The sequence below is a fragment of the Staurois parvus genome, unplaced genomic scaffold (genome assembly GCF_062004578.1).
Source record: "Staurois parvus isolate SC_StPar_1 unplaced genomic scaffold, SC_StPar_1.0 ptg000645l, whole genome shotgun sequence".
Taxonomy (NCBI): domain Eukaryota; kingdom Metazoa; phylum Chordata; class Amphibia; order Anura; family Ranidae; genus Staurois; species Staurois parvus.
Window position 1 is genome coordinate 26,459 of NW_028318441.1, and position 20,956 is coordinate 47,414.

General features: G+C 45.3%; 1 protein-coding gene across 2 annotated transcripts in view; it reads right to left on the reverse strand.

Moving 5' to 3' along the window:
- Positions 1 to 20,956, reverse strand: part of LOC149448987 (E3 ubiquitin-protein ligase MARCHF6-like) — a 327,203-nt gene that overhangs the window by 24,725 nt on the left and 281,522 nt on the right. For both annotated transcript variants that reach the window (XM_089693974.1, XM_089693972.1), the window contains exon 10: positions 15,585 to 15,636. In XM_089693974.1, coding sequence (XP_089550100.1) covers positions 15,585 to 15,636 — 52 coding nt within the window. The remainder of the gene's footprint in view (positions 1 to 15,584; positions 15,637 to 20,956) is intronic.

Genomic DNA, 20,956 nt, shown 5'->3' on the forward strand with positions numbered 1-20,956 from the left:
TTTACAGGAAACAGCTGCCAGTTCCAGCACCCTCCTTGCTGAGGTAAAAGCAACCAGGAAGACAATTTTCCTGGTCAAAAGCACCAGAGGAATATCCCAGATAGGTTCAAAAGGAGCCTTTTTGCAGGACTAAAAAAGCCAAATTTAGATCCCATGGAGGCAACAGAGGTCAAAATGGAGGAACCATCCGGGTAACCCTTGAACGAATGAATGAGAAAGCAATCGGTCTCTGAAAAATATATAGCCAAAGCCAAGATGTGCCCCTTAATTATATGCAGGAGGGGCATGTCCGAGCAGCGGACCAAGATGGCCACTTAGAGCACAAGCTCCCCATCCAGGCACACTACACAGCACCCACTTAACCTGAATGACCTGCATAATCTTGCTGCGGACATTAAGGGGACACTTACAGCGGCTATGACAGATTTGTGGCACGATATCCAGGCTATTGCTGACAAAAGAAGTGGAAATTACCACTAGCCGCCAGGATGCTTACATAACACAAGCTGTTCCAGACCGCAGATGCTCACACTTTCCAGATGCGGGAATTACACCCCCATTTAGAAGGCCTGGATAACCGGGGACGCAGAAAATCTAAGACTTCGGGGTCTCCCTGAATCTATTGACCAAGATCAGCTCTGCAGCGTAGCTATGCATATCTTTAATGGGCTTCTTGATAGACCCCCTGACGCCATGATCGAGATGGAATGCATCCACCGCCCATTACAGCCGAAAGGTCTCTAGATAGATCCGCCGAGAGATGTGATCTGTTATCCTCTTTCAGGATGAAGCTATTTAGATATTTTGAGCAAAGCACGCAATAGAATACAAATCACTCATGATGGGACTGAAATTAAGATATATCAGGATTATTCAAATATAAAATTCTGCCGCATCGTAGAAAACTCCTGCCACTATTGGACACCCTTCGATCACGTGGCATACACTACTGATGGAGGTTCCCGTTTGGCCTCTCTGCTACTGTGCTTGGTTGCACGGTGCTGCTTCGTGTTCCTGAGGATCTCCCACTCTTTTGTGAAATGCTGGACATTCCATCACCTCACATTCCTGAATGGTACAGTGAATTTCGTCCCACCTCCATTCCTCCACCTGAGGACAGGATGGACTTTCAGCTTCATGGACAGAGATGTCGGCGGCCTTCCAACACCGATTCTGCTCCTCCAGATGACAGCAGGGGGCACCCCGTCACGAATCCCTCCAAATCCCCAGCTCACCACAGGCCTTGACAAGTGGCCTGATGCCCAGGACAGTGCAGCAGGTCCAAAGCCAGCTAAGTCTGGCGGACAGTTATACAGTTTTTCTGTACAAGTTCTCTTCCTAATGTCTTGGTTTCTCTCCTGTTCTCTCTCTCTGGAGCTGTCCTGTATTACCTTGCCTTCTGCAGTCGTTCGGTATTCACCTTACTTACCTATCACATGTGTAGCTTGTTTTTTTTTATACCTGAAAAATCAATGTGTCACATAGTGGTTGCTCGTTATCATGATGCAGCAATGGGCGTTCCCCATGGGCTACGTTTTGTACACCCCACCTGTATTACTTTGTCTTTTTTGCTGTACTTCCCAAGAACCTTACGGTAATAACCTGCTTGAGATTTTATCACATATTTCATTACGCTATGATCTGTTAGCCATGGTATTATACCTAGTTGGTTGCTCTATGCATTGTACGTGTACTATGATTTTCTGATGTGATCTTTTTATTCACCACATTGCTTCACATTGTCAAATAGCGTCTGGATCCCCCTCTGCAACTTACAGTCTCCCCTGGTAAGGCCCATAGCTCCCAAGTATCCACAAATGTTCTAATTCTCTTGGACACACACTGAAAGTGACACCCCCACCCCCCAGCGGTGTTTTCCTTTGTATGCTCTCTGAATTCGATTTTCTTCCGCTGATCATATCCGTGAGCTCCTTTCACTTCCATTGGCAGGATAGTAGGTTCTTCTCTGCCTCAGCTACTCACCCCCCCCCCCCCCCCCCACAATTCCTCCTTTGTCCTGATACTTTTGGTTACCACACTCATGGCTCACTGATCACAAAGCTATCATCCAACCACATTGAAACTGATTTCTCTAAATGCTAGGGGCCTTAACATCCCCAAAAAAAGGTTGTAGCTCCTCCTTTTAATGAAGAAGCAACAGGTAGACATAAGCTTCATCCAAGAAACACACTTCCGATCGAATAACGTTCCAAAATTGACAAACCCAGCTTACCCTACCGTTTACAACGCAATTAATACTTATTACAAAACCAAAGATGTATCCATACTCATATTGAACGTCTGCCTATTCACATTGCCGACTCCTTGGCTGATAAGGATGGCAGATACATTTTCTTGAAAGGCAAGCTCCATAATAGGCAAGTCATGCTGGCAAATATCTACTGTTCGAATGCTAAACAAGTTGCCTTTCTTAAGTCAGTAGTGAATCAATTGATTCCTTTTCATACAGGCGTTCTCATTCTCAGAGGTGATTTTAACCTCCCGATCCACCCTTTGCTTGACACGTCTACTGGCACTTCGACGTTACCATATAAGGCTCTCATATAAGGTGTATTAACCTTCAACCCCTATTACTCCACGATACTCGGCGCACCCTTCATCCTACTACGAAAGACTATCTACTTCTTGACCCCTCACACTGGACTACTTTTTCGTCTCTCAACCGGATTTGTCTCTCCTCACAAAAGCCACCATTGAAGCTATAGTGCTTTCGAACCATAATTCCATTACAGTTACCCTCACTTTCCTGACGACCAAGCCTCAACCAGCCTCGTGGCATATGGACATGTCCTTACTTACCGATAAACTACACACAGCTCATTTAGCATCCTGTCTTCATTGGTACTTCCTTGAAAACTCTGGCCCAGAACGTTCTTTGTCCACTATTATACTGACCTATACAACATACACAAATGTACCCCTACTGCCACCGATCCCATTCACAAACAACAACTTATTAAAGACTTTTTTTCGCAGTCGGAATTGTCCTCCGCTACCTCCAAGCTGGCCGACCGTCTTTTGCAAAAATTTCAGGAGTTGGGAAATCGGACAAACAATCTTGAGGATAAAATGGACGCTACGGCGATGGTCATTGAAAGTCACGAACAAGATCTGTGTGACCTCAAAGAATTAGCGGACGCGCTGCTCCGGCTTGATGATTTTAAAAACCGTTCCTGCCGCGGCAATATGCAATTAAGGGGTATCCCAGAAACAGTCACAGATCTCACCTACACCGCTACTGCTCTGTTTCAGTAGCTGAAGCCCGCCATTCCCATTGACCAGCTCGAATTTGACCGCATGCACCGTAATAACCTGCTTGAGATTTTATCACATATTTCATTACGCTATGATCTGTTAGCCATGGTATTATACCTAGTTGGTTGCTCTATGCATTGTACGTGTACTATGATTTTCTGATGTGATCTTTTTATTCACCACACTGCTTCACATTGTCAAATAGCGTCTGGATCCCCCTCTGCAACTTACAGTCTCCCCTGGTAAGGCCCATAGCTCCCAAGTATCCACAAATGTTCTAATTCTCTTGGACACACACTGAAAGTGACACCCCCACCCCCCAGCAGTGTTTTCCTTTGTATGCTCTCTGAATTCGATTTTCTTCCGCTGATCATATCCGTGAGCTCCTTTCACTTCCATTGGCAGGATAGTAGGTTCTTCTCTGCCTCCAGCTACTCACCCCCCCCCCCCCCACAATTCCTCCTTTGTCCTGATACTTTTGGTTACCACACTCATGGCTCACTGATCACAAAGCTATCATCCAACCACATTGAAACTGATTTCTCTAAATGCTAGGGGCCTTAACATCCCCAAAAAAAGGTTGTAGCTCCTCCTTTTAATGAAGAGGCAACAGGTAGACATAAGCTTCATCCAAGAAACACACTTCCGATCGAATAACGTTCCAAAATTGACAAACCCAGCTTACCCTACCATTTACAACGCAATTAATACTTATTACAAAACCAAAGATGTATCCATACTCATATCGAACGTCTGCCTATTCACATTCTCGACTCCTTGGCTGATAAGGATGGCAGATACATTTTCGGACAAACAATCTTGAGGATAAAATGGACGCTACGGCGATGGTCATTGAAAGTCACGAACAAGATCTGTGTGACCTCAAAGAATTAGCGGACGCGCTGCTCCGGCTTGATGATTTTAAAAACCGCTCCTGCCGCGGCAATATGCGATTAAGGGGTATCCCAGAAACAGTCACAGATCTCACCTACACCGCTACTGCTCTGTTTCAGTAGCTGACGCCCGCCATTCCCATTGACCAGCTCGAATTTGACCGCATGCACCGGGCCCCAGATGACCGGACGGGCCCCTGAAGTTCACTTACTGCCACACTAAGGAAACTGCTCTTGGCAGCCAGAAACAACCCAGGCCTCAGATTCCAGGGGCATCGCTACCAGCTCTTTGCGGACCTCTCCCAGACCACTCTTCAGAAGCACCGCCAGGTGAAGCCTTTCACTTCGGTCCTGGTGAACCGCAGAATTAAATACACCTGGGGCTTTTCGTTCCGCCTCACCTTCAACTCTTCAACTAATAGGGCTGCAGTCACTCTGTTGCCACATCGGAGGAGGCCCCCTCTCTCCTGGAATCTTTACACCTTCTTTCACTGGAAGCCGCTATTTAGAGCCCAGCTCATTTATTGGGATCCCTGGCGAGGCTACTTTCTCTGGGCCGCCTCTGGGAGCGATCATCAAACAGGAAGTATGCTCTCCCTCAGACCCCTCTACGATCAAGTCCGTCCTGCTCTTTTCCAGGCTGAAGATGTATCTTGGATCACCCACGTTGTGTTTCACCATTGGACTTTCCTGACGGGACCTTGAGTTTGGCCCTTAGGGCTTCTTCAGATTGTTAGCATTCCAGGTTGGGCCTGATCCGGCCTGTTCCCTTGGGTTCCATCCCTGAGTGTGGGGGGGGTCGTCTCCTCATGGACTTACGGATTAGAACTTTTTGCTGTTGTGGAATACCACGGATCTGGGTGACGTTGTTCGGGTTCCCGTTGGTGGAATAGGGTGATGGATCCCTCGAGTTCCGGGGTGGGAGGTTGGCCTGATGGGCCTGGGTTGGGCGTCGGTCCTACTGGGAGGTGGGTGGGGGACCACTTGGGCTGTGTTGTGGGGTTCCACAGCGGCCTGTAGTCGTCCTCCTGGAAGGGGTTGGCCCCCAAGTTTAGCTGGGTTTCTATGGGGAGGTTACCGCGGATGTTCTCACTTCAGGGACTCATATCTTATTACTTTGGTACCCCGTTATATTGTGTTGATTGCCTTTTTGCCCCCTGAGGACTTATGTTTTTGATGTTTTTATTTGCAGCCATGTGTCCGGTGGTAGAGACACCCCAAACTGGTATCCTTCAAGCGTAGTAGGATGCATGTCACCATTGGCGTGCCACGTTTGTACATGCTTCTTGTGTCATTTTCTATTAGTTTCTTTGGTTTTTCTGTTTGTTTTTTTTAGGGTTTCGGGACGCCATGGTCCAAACGCCATTGGGAGTGGAAATTGTTCGCCGACTTACACATTTTCTACTGAGCGTGCTGTGCTGATATTGCCATGGCTTCACCCCTTCTGAAAGTACACTCACAAAATGGTCAAGGCTTCAATTTGCGTCAGAAGCGGGCTAAAGTTTTTCATCACCTCAAATCGACGTGGTATGTTTACGGGAGACCATATTTTCTCAGTTCTCCGCTACACGGTATCTTTCGCCTCATTATCCCACCTTTTACACGGCCTCGGCTCCTAAGAAACGTGGGGGTGTACTGATAGCTTTCAAACGCAATCTTCCTTTTGTCTGTGCTCGGAATATAGCAGACCCACGGACAGGTATTTACTTCTGCAGGGCACCCTCTGGGACCAGGTGGTTACTTTTGTCTCTTACTACGCGCGCAATCGCTTTCAGCATAAATTATTTTCTTATCTTTGCACCATTGTTTCCCGACACTCCAAGGGTCTTTTTCTTCTTTTGGGAGATTCAAATGTTACCTTGGATTCCACTTTGGATAGGCGCTATGCCTGGGGGGCGGCCCCTTCTCACGACTTAGTGCTAGAGGAACGTATGCGCTCTCTCTTGCAGACGGCGGGGCTTGGCGGACGTCTGGAGGGAACTCCACCCAACTGAGCACGACTTTACATTCTATTTCAACCCTCATGACAGTTTTTGTAGAATTGACCATATATTCATGCATGTTCAGCAGCTTCCCTAGGTCAGGCGGATAGCTATTCCCTCCTCTTTGCCCTGGTCGGACCATGATCCCCTGGTACTCCTCCTTGCCCTCTCTGAGTCGGTACGGCGCCCCTTTCACTGGCGCATTAATGATTCTTTATTGACCACTCATGTTATCTGCCAACAAATAGAATCTTTCTTACGCACATACTTCACGGAAAACTTGGGATCTGTCTCTTCGGCAGTGCCCCTGTGGGAGGCGCATAAAGCCATGGTGCAGGGTCATGTTATACAGCTGGCGGTGGTTCAGAAGCGGGAGCACCGACTTTTGGAGCTTCATTCTCTACTGGCCTCTGCAGATGCTCGTTGGGAGTCATTTCCATCTGCGGCCCATAAACGCGCATGGGACGCTCTGGCAGCAGAGCTGGACCTACTTGCCTCTTCAGAGGCAGAATGGGCCCTGCGTTGGACCAAACACAAATTTTATTCCTGTGCTAATAAGCCGGGTCCGATGCTGGCCAGGAAACTTAATTCTGTGGGGAAACCCCATAAATCGGTCTGATTGCAACTTTCCGTGGGTGGCTGTACTTCTAATCCCCAGCAGATTGTCTCCCGTTTCGCAGACTTCCTTTCGCACCTTTACGCTAAACCAGCTCCCTTCCCTGTGGCTCAGGCAGAGGCATTCTTCCAAGACCTCTGACTTCCTGGATTATCCGAGGCAGCGCAGATGGCCCTCAACGCCAGTGTCACCGTATCAGAAGTGCTCCAAGCTATCAAATCTCTACTGTCCAACGCGGCCCCAGGTCCTGACAGCTTCTCCGGTCTCCATTATAAGAAATTTGCAACCCTGTTAGCGCCCTTCTTGGCTGACTATTTTATTGAGTTACGACAGGGCTCTTTGCCCCCTCTGGACGCGCTTAGACCTCATGTCTCCATGATTCCCAAAACGTCTGATGATGTGCAGGAACCATAAGCCTTCCGGCCCATTTCTCTTCTTAAAGAAGATATTGGGCAAGATTCTTAGTTTTCGTATCAATAAATATTTGCATAGTCTGGTCCACAGGGACCAAATAGGTTTCGTCCCTGGGAGGCAGGTGGGTGATAACGTTCGTAAGGTGGTCCATCTTATACATTTTCTACAACAGCGGACAATCCAGGGATTTTTACTGTCCTTAGACATATATAAAGCCTTTGATTCTCTATCCTTGGAATATCTGCGGTTTGTGCTGTCTCGTTGGGGTTTTGGGGATTCTATTCTTTCTTGGATTCAAGCCTTGTATTCTTCCCCTTTGGCTTCCGTTAAGTATGCTTGTTATTTCTCAGATCCCTTTTCTATTTGACGAGGGACGAGACAGGGCCGCCCCTGTCCCCAGCGCGCTTTGTCCTGGTGCTTGAGCACCTGGCTTTGGCACTCTGGACCGATTGTAATGTATCAGGGGTTCCATACGCGGGACGGACAGGAGTTCAAGTTGAACCTTTGTCTGGACGATGCCCTCTTGACTCTCACTAATCCCCTGATCAAGCTTCCAAATTTGCAACAGGTTCTTGAGCGCTTCTCCTTGATTTCGGGTCTCCGTATTAATTTGGATAAGACTGTTGCTCTCAATATTACTTTGGCCTCAGATTTGGTTTCGCGCCTACAGTCCCACTTCCCTTACAAATTGGCTTCCTCTTCTCTTGAATACCTAGGCATTTGCTTGACCCCCACCTATGACTCATTGTTTGCTGCAAATTATTATCCATTGCTTCGCTCTGTGTCCTCTCTTATGCATTCTTGGCAATTTCCGCACCTGTCTGGGATAGAACGGGTTAATTCAGTGAAAATGACCATCTTGCCGAAATTGTTATACTATTTTCGCACCCTCCCAGTGCGGGTTCCTCTTCATTTTTTTTCAGTTGATTCAGGCAAAGATTGTGTGTTTTATCTGGGCCGATAAGCGCTCCTAAGTCTCCAGAACTATCCTTTTTGTTCAAAGATTCCAGGGTGGTCTTGGGGTGCCTAATGTAACTAAGTATTATCAGGCGAGCCAGTTTGCCCCACTGTCTATGTTGCAAGCTTCCTCAGACGTTCCTCTCTGGGTCCTGCTGGAACTACCTAATTGTGCCCCTATTGTGACATCGACGCTTCTATAGCTTCCCCCTGCCCTGCGCCCTACGGATCAGATTTTGCTCCATGGCTTACAAGTGTGGGACTCGGTACGTTACTCCAGTGACCTGTCTTGCCTTTGCTCCCAATTACTAACAACCCTATCTACCCACCGGGTTTAGATCAAGCAAGGGCGTTTTCTTGGTGGGTGGTCAATGGCTTTGTGCAGGTGTGACACTTTTTGACTTCTCGGTCCTTCCCTACCTGGAATTCTCTTCAGGATTCACGGGATGTCTCTCCGGCGGAATTTTTTCGTTACCTTCAAATGCGGCTTTGGCTGATCTCACTGCGGGGCACTTTTGCTTTCCCGTACCAGAAATCTGCCTTTGAACTGCTTTGCCAACAGCGTCCAGGCATCCCGGGCCTTATTTCCATTCTTTATGCAACTATGAACAGACGCGCGAAGCATACTTCTCTTTCATAAGTTGTTCAGTGGGAGCGCGACCTGGGGGCAGTCGTGGATCTGGAGGACTGGAATAGGGCCTGGTCACTTACAGCTAAATGTTCATTTAATACGACCACACTGGAGGCAGCATACAGAGTATTGTTTCGTTGGTATTGGGTTCTGGCTCGTTTGGCCCAGACGAACCCTGCCTGCAGTGATCAATGTTTTCAGGGTTGTGGCCATCATGGCAATGTATTGCATTACTGATGGTCATGCCCGAGACTGTTTCGTTTTTGGTCTTGCGTGTTTGGCCTCCTTTTCACCTTGTTCCATCTCTCCATACGCCGGGATGCTCGGTATGCTTTGCTTCATTGTCCCATACCGGGCCTCTTGGCTCATCAGCAGAAGTTGGCGTTCTATTTGTTTTTGTCAGCCACTAGAACAATTGCTCAAGCCTGGAAGAGCCCGTTTGTCCCTCTTCAGGGGGTGCGGGACCGTATGACCACTATGATGTTCAATGAAGAGATGTCGAGTGTCCGCAACGACTCCCAACGTAAATTCTTAAAAATATGGGAGCCGTGGTTGCAATATGTCATTCCCACGCTCCCCTCAGCTAGTCGGGGGATGTGATGTTGTTCGGTATTGGCGTTCTTGGACCCCTGCTCTTGGTTTTGTTAGCTTTTTCTTTTGTACTCCTCCTTCCTTTTTTTTTGTTTGTTTTTGGTGTGGCAGTGGATAGCTGCCTTTAGTTTGAGTGTTATACTAATGTTTTGTCATTTAAGTGCCATTGATAGCCCCTGCGTTGGCGCACCTTTTGCTCTGTTGGTGTTACAGCTCTGTTTTTTCTAATTTTTTTGTGCAATTGATAGCCCCTGCGTGGGCGTAATTTGTTGCTCCTGTGTTAAACTGTTAAAAATGAATTAAAACCATTTAAATACAAAGACTTTTTGTCGCAATATAGTCCAAAATCAATAGCCGACGCTGATGCTAGTACCTTGAACAGATCCATTTCTAGAAAGGAATTTCTCCTAGCCTTAAAAACACATGAAACCGGGAGAATACCCAGGCCCCGTTGGCCTACACGCTATGTATTATAAGACTTTTTCTGAGAAACTCACAGACCACTTTCTTACGGTTTTTAATGACATAGGCTCTCATGTGCATCAGTTGCAGCATTCTTTAGAAGCCCATATTTCCGTCATCCCTAAAGAAGGTGAGGATCCCATGCTGATCCCTAACTACAGACCCATTTCACTCTTAAACATTGATCTCAAGCTCTATGTAAAAATTTTGGCAAATTGTCTGCCTTCACTCTGGCCTTCTCTGATCTCATTAGGTCAAGTTGGCTTCATTCCGGGGAGGGAGACCAGGGATAATACTCTGAAAGCGCTCACTGACTGACCTCCTCCGCTCAACAAGGCTTTTTCTTGTCTCTCTATGCAGGGAAGGCATTTGACAGGGTGGCTTGGGATTATATTCCGGTCACCCTGGAAACCATCGGCATACCCACTATGCTGAATTACATTCTAGCTCTGTATTATAAGCCATTAGCTTGTGTTCGCGTTAATGGCCACCTGTCGGATGCCTTCTCCATATCTAACGGTACTAGACAGGGTTGCCCTTCATCTCCCCTGTTCTTTGTACTAACCCTGGAACCTTTCTGAAGGATTGAGATCTAACGCCAAGATCGAGGGCATCTAGGTGGCAGGACGCACGCACAAATTTGCTCCATTCGCATTTTTAAAAATATATTTTTTTAAATATATTCTTCAGATTTTTTTTTTTAACATACAAAAAGTCATTTTAATATATATTTTTACATATATTTGTAAATGTATTTTAAAAATGTAGATTTGTATTTTTAAAGACATAATATATTTGAAATGTATTTTTACATATATTTTGTAATAACGCATTTCAACATGATATATATATATAGATATATATATATAGATAGATATATATACACACACAGGGAGAGAGAGAGAGAGCGAGAGAGATTGAAATATATTGAATATGGCCAAAATTGTAGTATTATAGCAATAGTATATATAGCAATATATTTGGGAAGAATATTTTTTAAATATATTTCAAATATATTTTTCTGCCATGTGGACTGGCATTGAGGATCTCTTTTCATGGTTCGGAAGAGCGGCCATCATCAAAATGAATGTTTTATTACCCTGACTTCTCTACACCATGATAGCAATACCAATCAAACTACCAAACTCTTTCTTTGTCTCCTATAGAAGTGTATGTACGGACTTTATTTGGGGCAAGAAACGTCCCAGAATAAGCTATGACCTTCTCACTAAACCTAAACCCAAGGGAGGCGCTGGGATACCCGATCTCTATAAATATTATCTAGCAAGTCATTTGATGCACGTAGTGGATTGGAATTTGCACGAGTCTTCAAAGGTCTGGGTTAAATTGGAAAATGCGGGGTCACATACCCCTCTACACCTGACCCCTTGGCTACCCCCATCTCATTCCCTGCGTGCATTTAAAGACCACCCATTTGCGGGCCCTTCACTACACTGTTTCTATGCGGAATGCAACACCTTTGTGCTCTCCTTGACCCCAGGTCCTATGACCCCGTTACAGCACAATCCGGAGTTCTCTCTGGGCCTAGCCCCTAATTTTCTAGCCGTCTGCTGACCTTACAAATGCATTGTTGCTAAACACTTCTTCCATAAAGGTGTACTTTTGACTTATGAACGACTGCAACTTAAAAAGCTAAATAAGTGTTTTCCTTTTTCGACCTAAGTTCAGCTAAGGCATTTCTTCCATTATACAAAATACATTCTGCTACTTCTCCTGAGTATGGGGGTACCACATGTGAGAGACTTTTTGGCAGTCTAGCCAAGAACAGGACCCCAAAATCCAATAAGCACCTTCAGGCTTTTAAAGGGCTTTATTTCCTCACTACACTTCCTGACTACCTATCAGTTTCGGATGCCCTGAAATGCCAGGATAGCACCAACCCCCCCCCCCCCCCCCCCCCAATGACCCCTTTTTGGAAAGTAGACACCCCGAGGAATTTGATAAGAAGCATGGTGAGTATTTTGCAGATCTCGTTTGTTGCCACAAGTTTTTGGAAAATGAAGAAAACAAAAACATTTTTTCTTTTCTAAAATTTCAAAATGTTGTGAGAATAAATGAGATCTGCAAAATACTCACCATGCCTCTTTTTAAATTCCTTGAGGTATCTACTTTCCAAAAAAGGGTAATTTGGGCAGCTTGGTGCTGTCCTGGCATTTCAGGGCCTACAAAACTGTGCTAGGTAGTGAGGAAGTGAAATGAGGAAGTTATGCACCTTCAGGCTTTTAAAGTGGTCATTGGATTTCAGGCTCCTGCATGTGGCTAGGCTTCCAAAATGTCTCACACGTGGTATCTCCATACTCAGTAGAAGTAGCAGAATGTATTTTGGGGTTTGCACATATACCCATGGCTTGTGTGAGAAATATATTATTTAAGTGACAACTTTGTATTAAAAAAAAAAAAAAAAAAAAAAAAAAAAGTTTGTCATTTTCCAAAAACGTGTGGGAAAAAAAAATAAATCCTCCATGGACTCAATATGCCTCTCAGCAGATAGCTTAGGGCAGTGATGGCGAACCTTTTTGAGCCTGAGTGCCCAAAACTGCAACACAAACCAACTTTTTTATTTCAAAGTGCCAACACCGCAATTAACCACTTGCCTACCGGGCACTTCTACCCCCTTCCTGCCCAGACCAATTTTCAGCTTTCAGTGCTGTTGCACTTGACAATGATAATTGTGCGGTCATGCAACACTCATTTTTTCACACAAATAGAGCTTTTTCTGGTGGTAGTTAATCACCACTGGGTGTTTTATTTTTTGCACTATAAATGAAAAAAGAGCAAAAAATTTAAAACATAAAAGGTTTTCTTTGCTTCTATTATAAAATTTTGCAAACAGGTAATATTTCTTCTTTGATGTGTGTTGGTGAGGCTGCACTAATAGGCAGCACTGATGGGCATTGATGAGGCGGCACTGGTGGGCATTGATGAGGAGGCACTGATGATGCACTGATATGCAGAAATGATGGGCACTGATAAGCGGCACTGACTGATAGCACAAACTGGAGACACTGACAGACGGCACTGATCGGCGGCACTGCTGGGCATCATTGATGGGTGGCACTGATGGGCAGCACTGATGGGTGACACTGCTGGGCAGCACTGACAGGCGACACTGCTGGGCATCATTGATGGGTGGCACTGACGGGCAGCACTGATGGGCGACACTGCTGGGCACTGACAGGTGGCACTGCTGGGCAGCACTAACAGGCGACACTGCTGGGCACTGATGGATGACACTGCTGGGCATCATTGATGGGTGGCACTGATGGGCGACACTGCTGGGCACTGACAGGTGGCACTGCTGGGCAGCACTGACAGGCGACACTGCTGGGCACTGATGGGTGACACTTCTGGGCACTGATGGATGACACTGCAAGCAGTTAATCTCACCTCTGGCAGTGTCGGTGTGGCTTCCAACCCAGCAGCTCATTCCCATCCACGCTGAACACGTTGCCCCTGGCCCCGGAGCAGTGTGGGAGCCTCTTCCTCTCTTCCACGCCCATCCCCGGCTACATCACCCCTGGTGCCAGATCCGCATAGGAGCCGTTTCCTCTCGTCCACACCCACCCTGGCCCCAGAGACATGTGGGAAATGCAGTTTGATGGGGGTCTAGTGTGGACGAGATCTGGATGGCCGGTCCGTGTGCGCTCATCTTCCTCTTCTTCCTGGCGTGCCCACTGAGATGGCTCTGCATGCTAGCTCTGGCACGCGTGCCATAGGTTCGCCATCACTGGCTTAGGGTGTCTACATTCCAAAAAGGGGTCACTTGGGGGTGTTTGTACTGTCCTGGTGTTTTAGCACCTCACGAAATATGATAGGCAGTCAGAAAGTAAAAGCTGTGTAAATTCCATATCTATACCAATATACGCATATTGGGATTTTTTTTTTATCAAAAACATGTAGCAGAATACATTTTGGCCTAAATTTATGACTAACTTTGAGTTTACTATATATTTTTAAAGCTGAAAGTAAAAAAAAAGAAAAAAAAAAATTGTATTTTTTTCAAAATTTTCGGTCTTTTTTTGTTTAGAGAGCAAAAAATAAAAAAGCGCACAGGTGATTAAATACCACAGAAAGAAATCTCTATTTGTGTGAAAAAAGGACACATTTTGTTTATGTACAGCACTGCATGACCGCTCAATTACCAGTTGAAATGGTGCAGCGCTGTATAGCAAAAAAAGGCCTGGTCAGGAAGGGGGGGGTAAAACCTCAGGAGGGCAAGTGGTTAAAGTAGTATTTACAGCTCTACTGCCGCTTTATAGCAAAAATACTGCTACAGAGCGGCAGGGGTGTGCAAAATCACGTGTGTATATATATGTGATTTTGCATTTCCTGGTAGGAGAGCCCTACCTGCGCCGCCATTTGCGGCCTCAGCTGTCCATCACTGGGTCCCGGCTGGTGATTGCCGAGTAATACCGACAGGGGGGCGAGAACTGTATGTAATACAGTTCTCTCCTCTGTCAGCTCCTGCACACAGGTTTGTATGGCTCTGCATAGCAGAGCCATACAAAGCAGTGTGCTTACTGTGGAAAGCACACACAGCATACAGTTAACTCTTTGATCGCCCCAGATGTTAACCCCTTCCTGCCCAGTGCCATTAGCACTGATCACTGTACTGGTGTCACTGGGGATGTCAGTAACACCAAGTCAGTTCCCCCCAGTGTCAGAATGCCTGCCGCAGTCCCGCTATAAGTTGCTGATCGCCGCTATTACTAGTAAAAAAAATAAATAAAATTCCAGTATATATACTGCCATTTGTAAACGCTATAACTTTCATGTAGACTGATTAATTTACACGTATTGGGATTTTTATTTTTAGCAAAGACATGTAGCAGAATACATGTTGCCCTACATTTATGATGAAATTTGATTTTCTTAATTTTTTTATTGGACATGTTTAATAGCAAAAAGTCAAAAATACTGGTTTTTTTTTTTTTTTCAAAATTGTTGGTCTTTTTTTGCTTATAACAAAAAAAATAAAAAAAAACGCACAGGCGTTCAAATACCACCGAAAGAAAGCTCTATTTGTGGTAAAAAAAAAAAAATGTAAATTTAATTTGGGTGCAACGTTGCAAAATTGCGCAATTGCCAGTTAAAGTAACGCAACGCCATAATGCAAAAAATGGCCTGGTCAGGAAAGGGAGTAAATCCTCTGGAGGGCAAGAGCTGTTGTAAAAGCTAACTTTTTTAAAAAATAACCATTGTATACTCCTCCAGGAGGATGACCAGCAGAAAAGTAAGACACAAAAGATGAAATTTATTTTATTTGGATCATTATGTCACAACTGATGTTTATACAGTGCCCCAACAAATTGATATATTCATGTACAGCTGAAGCCCCAACTGGGAGTGTGCACGTAAGGGTGGCTACACTGGGGCAGATAGTTGTAGTTCTCTTTTTTGGGAACTGAGCACAGTGAACCAAGCTAGCATTTCAGCAAGCATATGAGTGATCCTTAAAACATTATGCTTCATGGTTTTAATAACACTATAATCACAAAGTACTAACAGATATCCTTCTAACTTTGCTAAATAGCTAAAATAAGCTTTGGTCTACATACTGCTCCATAACACTAAAGAGAAGTAGAAAGTAATGCAGTTATCAAATGCTTAATGAATATTCCCAAAACATAAAGGTATATAAATGCATTTATGATACAGGACATCTAGTTCTCGGACTGAGCTCTAATACTACTTCAATTTGCAGTGGTAATACTTTAAAATGTATACAGTCAGATACTCACCAAAGACAAGTATGAAAAGGGTGTTCAGTGACACAACCCAGAAGACATGTTCCTATTCAGGATGTGAACACAAAAGTTATTGTTATGGTATGTTTAAGAGTTTAAAAAAAACATATTTAATACATAAATTAAGATTCAAAATTATAATTACTTATTAGTGGTGCATGTACAATTTCATTTTTTTTTTTAACCTAGTGAAAACTAATTGGGAATTCCCTAATTGCGTAGCACAGAACAATTTCAGGAATATACATATATAAACATGCTTTAGTTCTGGTATCCCTTCAAACAGAATGCTTTTTTTTTTCTTTAATGTCAGGTAGTTTAATTATCACAAAACCTTTTTTTCATAACGACTTGAACAGAACAGGTAAAACTTGAAGGCAGAGATAGGCCAAATATATAGCTAGAAGAAAAACTGGAGTGGGCATCACTAGCATGGCAATGTTAACTAAGAGCAGGGTGAGCTAAGCACAAGTGTATTTTGCTGTGAACCTCAAGAATAATCTCTTACATATACACACACACACTTCTTTATATGCATTGTAATGCCTATGAAATGTACTGGCCTTGGACCATTTGTTTCTTAGCATGCAAGTGTTAGCATACTAAAGGGCTGTGTTTATGAGCATGGGGATTCACAGGTGTTATACGCATCCATGTGCAGCCAGGTCCATCTTAATTGGGATGCAGCGGCTGCACGTGTACAGCGACAGCAAGGGGAATGCATTTTAGGTGAATAGCTTTGATCAGCGGTCTGTCATATGCTGATCAGAGTTATCAGTGTGTCCAGCAGAGTCTGCTGAACAGTTCTGATATAAGTTTAGGGTCACGAGGTTATAGCAAAGGAGGAATGCAGGTCTGTACGGTGTACGAACCTGCCCTGCTGGAAGTAGCTCTGTAAGTCCTTACAGACCTGGCAGTGAAAGGATTAAAGCAGTTCCACTTTCTGCTTTCCATACTTGCTGTACAGCACACTATGCACTGCAGAGAGAAATGGACTGTGGGCAGTAATAATTCCATTCCTCCCTATTCACCACCCACACGAAGGCCTAGAAACACTCACAAGTAACCCTAAGACCCACTCAAATCACCTCCCACAGCTGTTACAAGTGACTCCCATAGCCTGCCCTAAAACAACAGAGGTTCAAAGGATCATGGGAGATATAGTATTAGGACTGGCAAAGGAAGGAAACAGGAAGTCAGAAAACTGTGAAATTCAGCCAGGAGTGACATCACAGATACAAAAAACTGCTGTATACAGCAGGAGATAAGTTACACTCAAATTGACAGTTTGGCTGTGACTCATTCACATACACAATGCTTCTGTTGTTTTGGGGAGGAAAAGCTGGAGATCATCATTGAAGAACCCCTGCCCCATCATGCAAACGCACATATAGTCCCAGTATGCGTATGTAAAAAGTGATTTTACCACTGTCATGGAAATTGTGTATTTACAGGTTGAACTTTGAATGTGTCATATATTAGTGTTATTCATATGTCTCTCGTGTGGCTTAATTAAAGCTCTGAAGGCTGCAATTGGGCCATGCGCATTTATAATGTATGTATTACAGTACTCAGCTCGGTAATGGATGAGATAGCAGATCTGCGCTTATAGACCGGCGTGTATACCACCACGGCATTCGATGCGAATGCCGCCAGCGGTAGGCCGCGGGCCTGTATCCACATATCAGCAGCATAGTACCACATGGACTTCGTACCGCCAGGCGCCAAGCAGTGCGAACTCCGCATGTAGGCTCATGTATATCTTACAAGCCATTACCGACCTGAACTGTATCTGGATGGATGTGTTTTAATAGAGATCGTATCGGGCCCATTCAGATACAGACTGACACTGTTTAATCTAGGGGATGCTTGTACAGAGAATGGACATACTGCTAGGAGCTGATAGGCTAGGGGGAAGTTTACTCTCCTCAGAGAGCTCACCATGGGAAAGGGGGAGGGGAGAACTAGTTTCCAGTATAGATAAAAAGAAAGGCTATGCTCCAATTAGGATGTACATTCTGTGTATAGACACTCTCCATGCATTGTTCTGTGGGAGGTGATTGACCTGATCCCCCCCCCCGCGTGTACTGGTAATAAAACAAGAGGCTGAGGATACAGACGCTCTCTATGTGAATTCCAACAGCAACCTGAGAGTGTCGTGTGATCATTCCTAGGTAACTGGAGCTCCATTTTCCCCACATCTCGAGATAGCTAAACCAGTTGGAGGCGCAGGAATCGGGGAGTTTAGCTGCAGTCGAGGTAAGCGAGATTCGCACAGCTTTATGAGGGATTGCTGCGCATCCAACTGCGAGTACTCACGGTAAGGAGAAATTCGTTAAAAGCGAATTTCCAAGACAGTTTGGATAGCCAGTGGATCCTAAAGCGAATTCTGGGATAGCTAACCGAGTACGAGGGGGAAATGAGCTATCATGAACTAGCAAAAAGTATGCCGGCACATTTCAGGTCTCTCTACCGTTAAGAGGATCGCTTTTTGCGCGTTCGTGTGGCTAATTTCACTCTCTGTTAGCTAACGTGAATTCCGCTTAGCAAGGACCTAGTTGTCCTGAAATCTTGATTTGTGGGTGAAAGTCAAGGGTTTTTCTCTGCTAAGAGCAGCAGAGGGGTGGGTTTGGTTGGCTGGATTTGGTCAAGTTTAAAAATCTTTCAACCAAAAATTAAACGTGTATATGTTTTAGCAGGTTAAAAGTTTTTGCATAGTTTAGGCAAGTATTTGCGGGTTGTAGGTACTGTGGTAATTGCTTTACCCCCCTCCACGTGAGGTAATTATTACAGTGCTGAAAGGTTTAGGTTAATTGTTAACTGTTGTAAGACCTTTGTGTGTATATAGTCTGTGCAGTGTTTTGTCGGTACTACTGCTCCCAGCAAGCATGCAGCAGTGGGTCATTTCTGTTACATGCGCATGTTAGTGTGATATGTAGGTGTTTTATGTCTGTTCTGTGATTGTGCCAAATTTGTGTTGTATGTGTACTGTATATTGTTGTGTAATTGTCCAGTGTATGTTTTGTCCAAAAGTCTGTTTTATGTAAGATGTTAGAGGCAATTTTGAGGCTAGTGGTTTTCTCTGGTGGTGGCCATTTTACTGACTGCCATGTGCTTTCTCTGGTGGTGGCCATTTTACTGACTGCCATGTGCTTTCTCTGGTGGTGGCCATTTTACTGACTGCCATGTGCTTTCTCTGGTGGCCATTTTGTTGACTACCACATGTGCAGTAATCTCTGTGCAATGTATATGCAGTTTTCTATATGCATTTGACCCACATTGTGTTTTAATCAAGATTTTTACAGTTGTTTGCTTTTAGCTTTAAATTTGCGTATTGCCAGCCAATTTAAAGTGTGTTAAGCGAGTTTTCCCCCTCACATGTTCCACATTTAGTGAGTGCGGTGAAGTCTGGGTTTTTGCACATAGATTTCTTGTATAGTGATTATGTTTTTCTTGTTAAAAGTAGTTCCTTATTGGAAAGCGGGTTTGTTTTAAAACTGCTGCGTTGCGTGTTTCGCGTCCAGCAGACTTTTTGTGTAAACGGTTTTAGGTGGTTGTAGCGAAGATCGCGTGTGTAATGCGGATCGTTTAGCGGCGCTGGTAGGAGTGATTTTTGCGTTAGCAAGAGGGGTTATTCTTGGAGCAGTTTTTCGGTTCACCTCTGTGTAATTGTTTTACTGGGAAACGTCCCGTGTTTTCCATAAGGCTCCACTTTGTCCTTTTTAACGGTTTTTCAAGTTGAAAAGGGGTTTTTCTGTGTGTATTAAGGAAGTTTTTTTCTTTACACAATTTTCCTAAAGGTCAGTTAGCAAGTTCCCGGGCAACCAGTGACCCATAAGTAACATCCAAGAACCCCTCCTTTTGTTTTGACTTGTGTTAGCTACTGTGTGCAGGGAGAGAAAAGCCACTTTCATCATTGTGCGGTGCGGCCTGCCAAACACAGTGGGTGATGAGAACCACATAAATTGCGCTGTGCGAGTGGGCGGTCCAGGGAAGTGTAATGCTTAGCCTGGTTACCACAAACACTTCGGGTGGTCAGGATCACATAAATTGTGCTGTGGGAGGTGTGCTCTCAGTCTGACCGCCACTTGATGCGCTTCGGGTGATCGATAAGAATCAGGCCTCTCGGTAGGATCCCACCGAGTGCTCCAAGGGGTAAACAGGTACCCGGACGCGGGATATATACCAGTGACTAGTCACGATGGGCAGTAGTCAGTCCATGAAGAGAGAGGGGGAACCAGCCCTCTTCAGGGTAAGGGCAGCTGCACAACTGATGAAGGAGAGTTTGGGGGGGAAGTCTACAGAACCCCTCAAAAGATGGAATAAATGGTCGAACGGTACGAGATGGGAAATTCCCCAGGAAGATACATTTGACACATGGAGGTGGGAAAAATTCATCTCTGAATTTGAACCACGGATGCAGGCGTCAGAACTAGAGATCGCACAGCTATGACTTCACAGGTCAATCCGATTAGGGAAGCAGAGCATACATAAACTGCTGTGTTTCCGGAAGAACCAGGTGATGTATACCTGGCCTCCAGAGGAAATAAAACAGGAGGATCCGGTGTCAGAGGTGGAGGAAGCTCTTTCAGGGCTGACTCTACTAAGGCAGGAAGGGTCAGGGTCTGCTGGGGTTCCCGAACAACCAACAGTGGCTGAGATAAGTATAACTGCACCTGTCTCTTCTGCTAGTGGCGTCACTCGACGTACCTTTCGTGTCTTCTATATCTATGCCTCAGCCTCTACCTCTACCTTCTCCCTGCTTCACCCCAGCTCCTTCTGTTTCCAACTACGAAGTCTTCTCAACAACCGATTTGCAGACTATCTGCGAATCAAGGGGAATAGACACCCGGTTAAGAAACAGAGCGGATTGCATCAAAGCACTACGAGCCACTGATCAGACCCCTGCCCCCCCCCCCCCCCCAGCTATACCCTGATCTGAGGGACCTCAAACCTGAAGGTGCAGTAAGCGAGGTGGTTAATCTAAGCCCACCGATGAAGCTGGGCCAGCCCTTACACTCTTCCCGAACCGAGGCCTATCCAGTCAGGGTGCAGCAATTTGAAGGTCCTCCCAATGCACAGGGGGAGCGGACCTTAGGGGAACGGGTAGTTTGGCATGTCCCCTTCACCCCGGCAGAGATCCGCACTATTCTGGCTGAGCTCCCGGACTATCGAGTCAATCCGAGAGGATTTGCTCGAATGTTTGGACAAAACCAGTTCAGCTATGGTATGAGCGGGTCAGATTGTGCGCAGATCCTGCGGGCAAAGGTGGGCATGGAAGTGGTCAGTGCAGTGATTGCAGGGTGCTCTATAACCACTCATGAGGAGATGACTTCAGGGGGCAAAGAGTTTTGTGCACAGCTAAA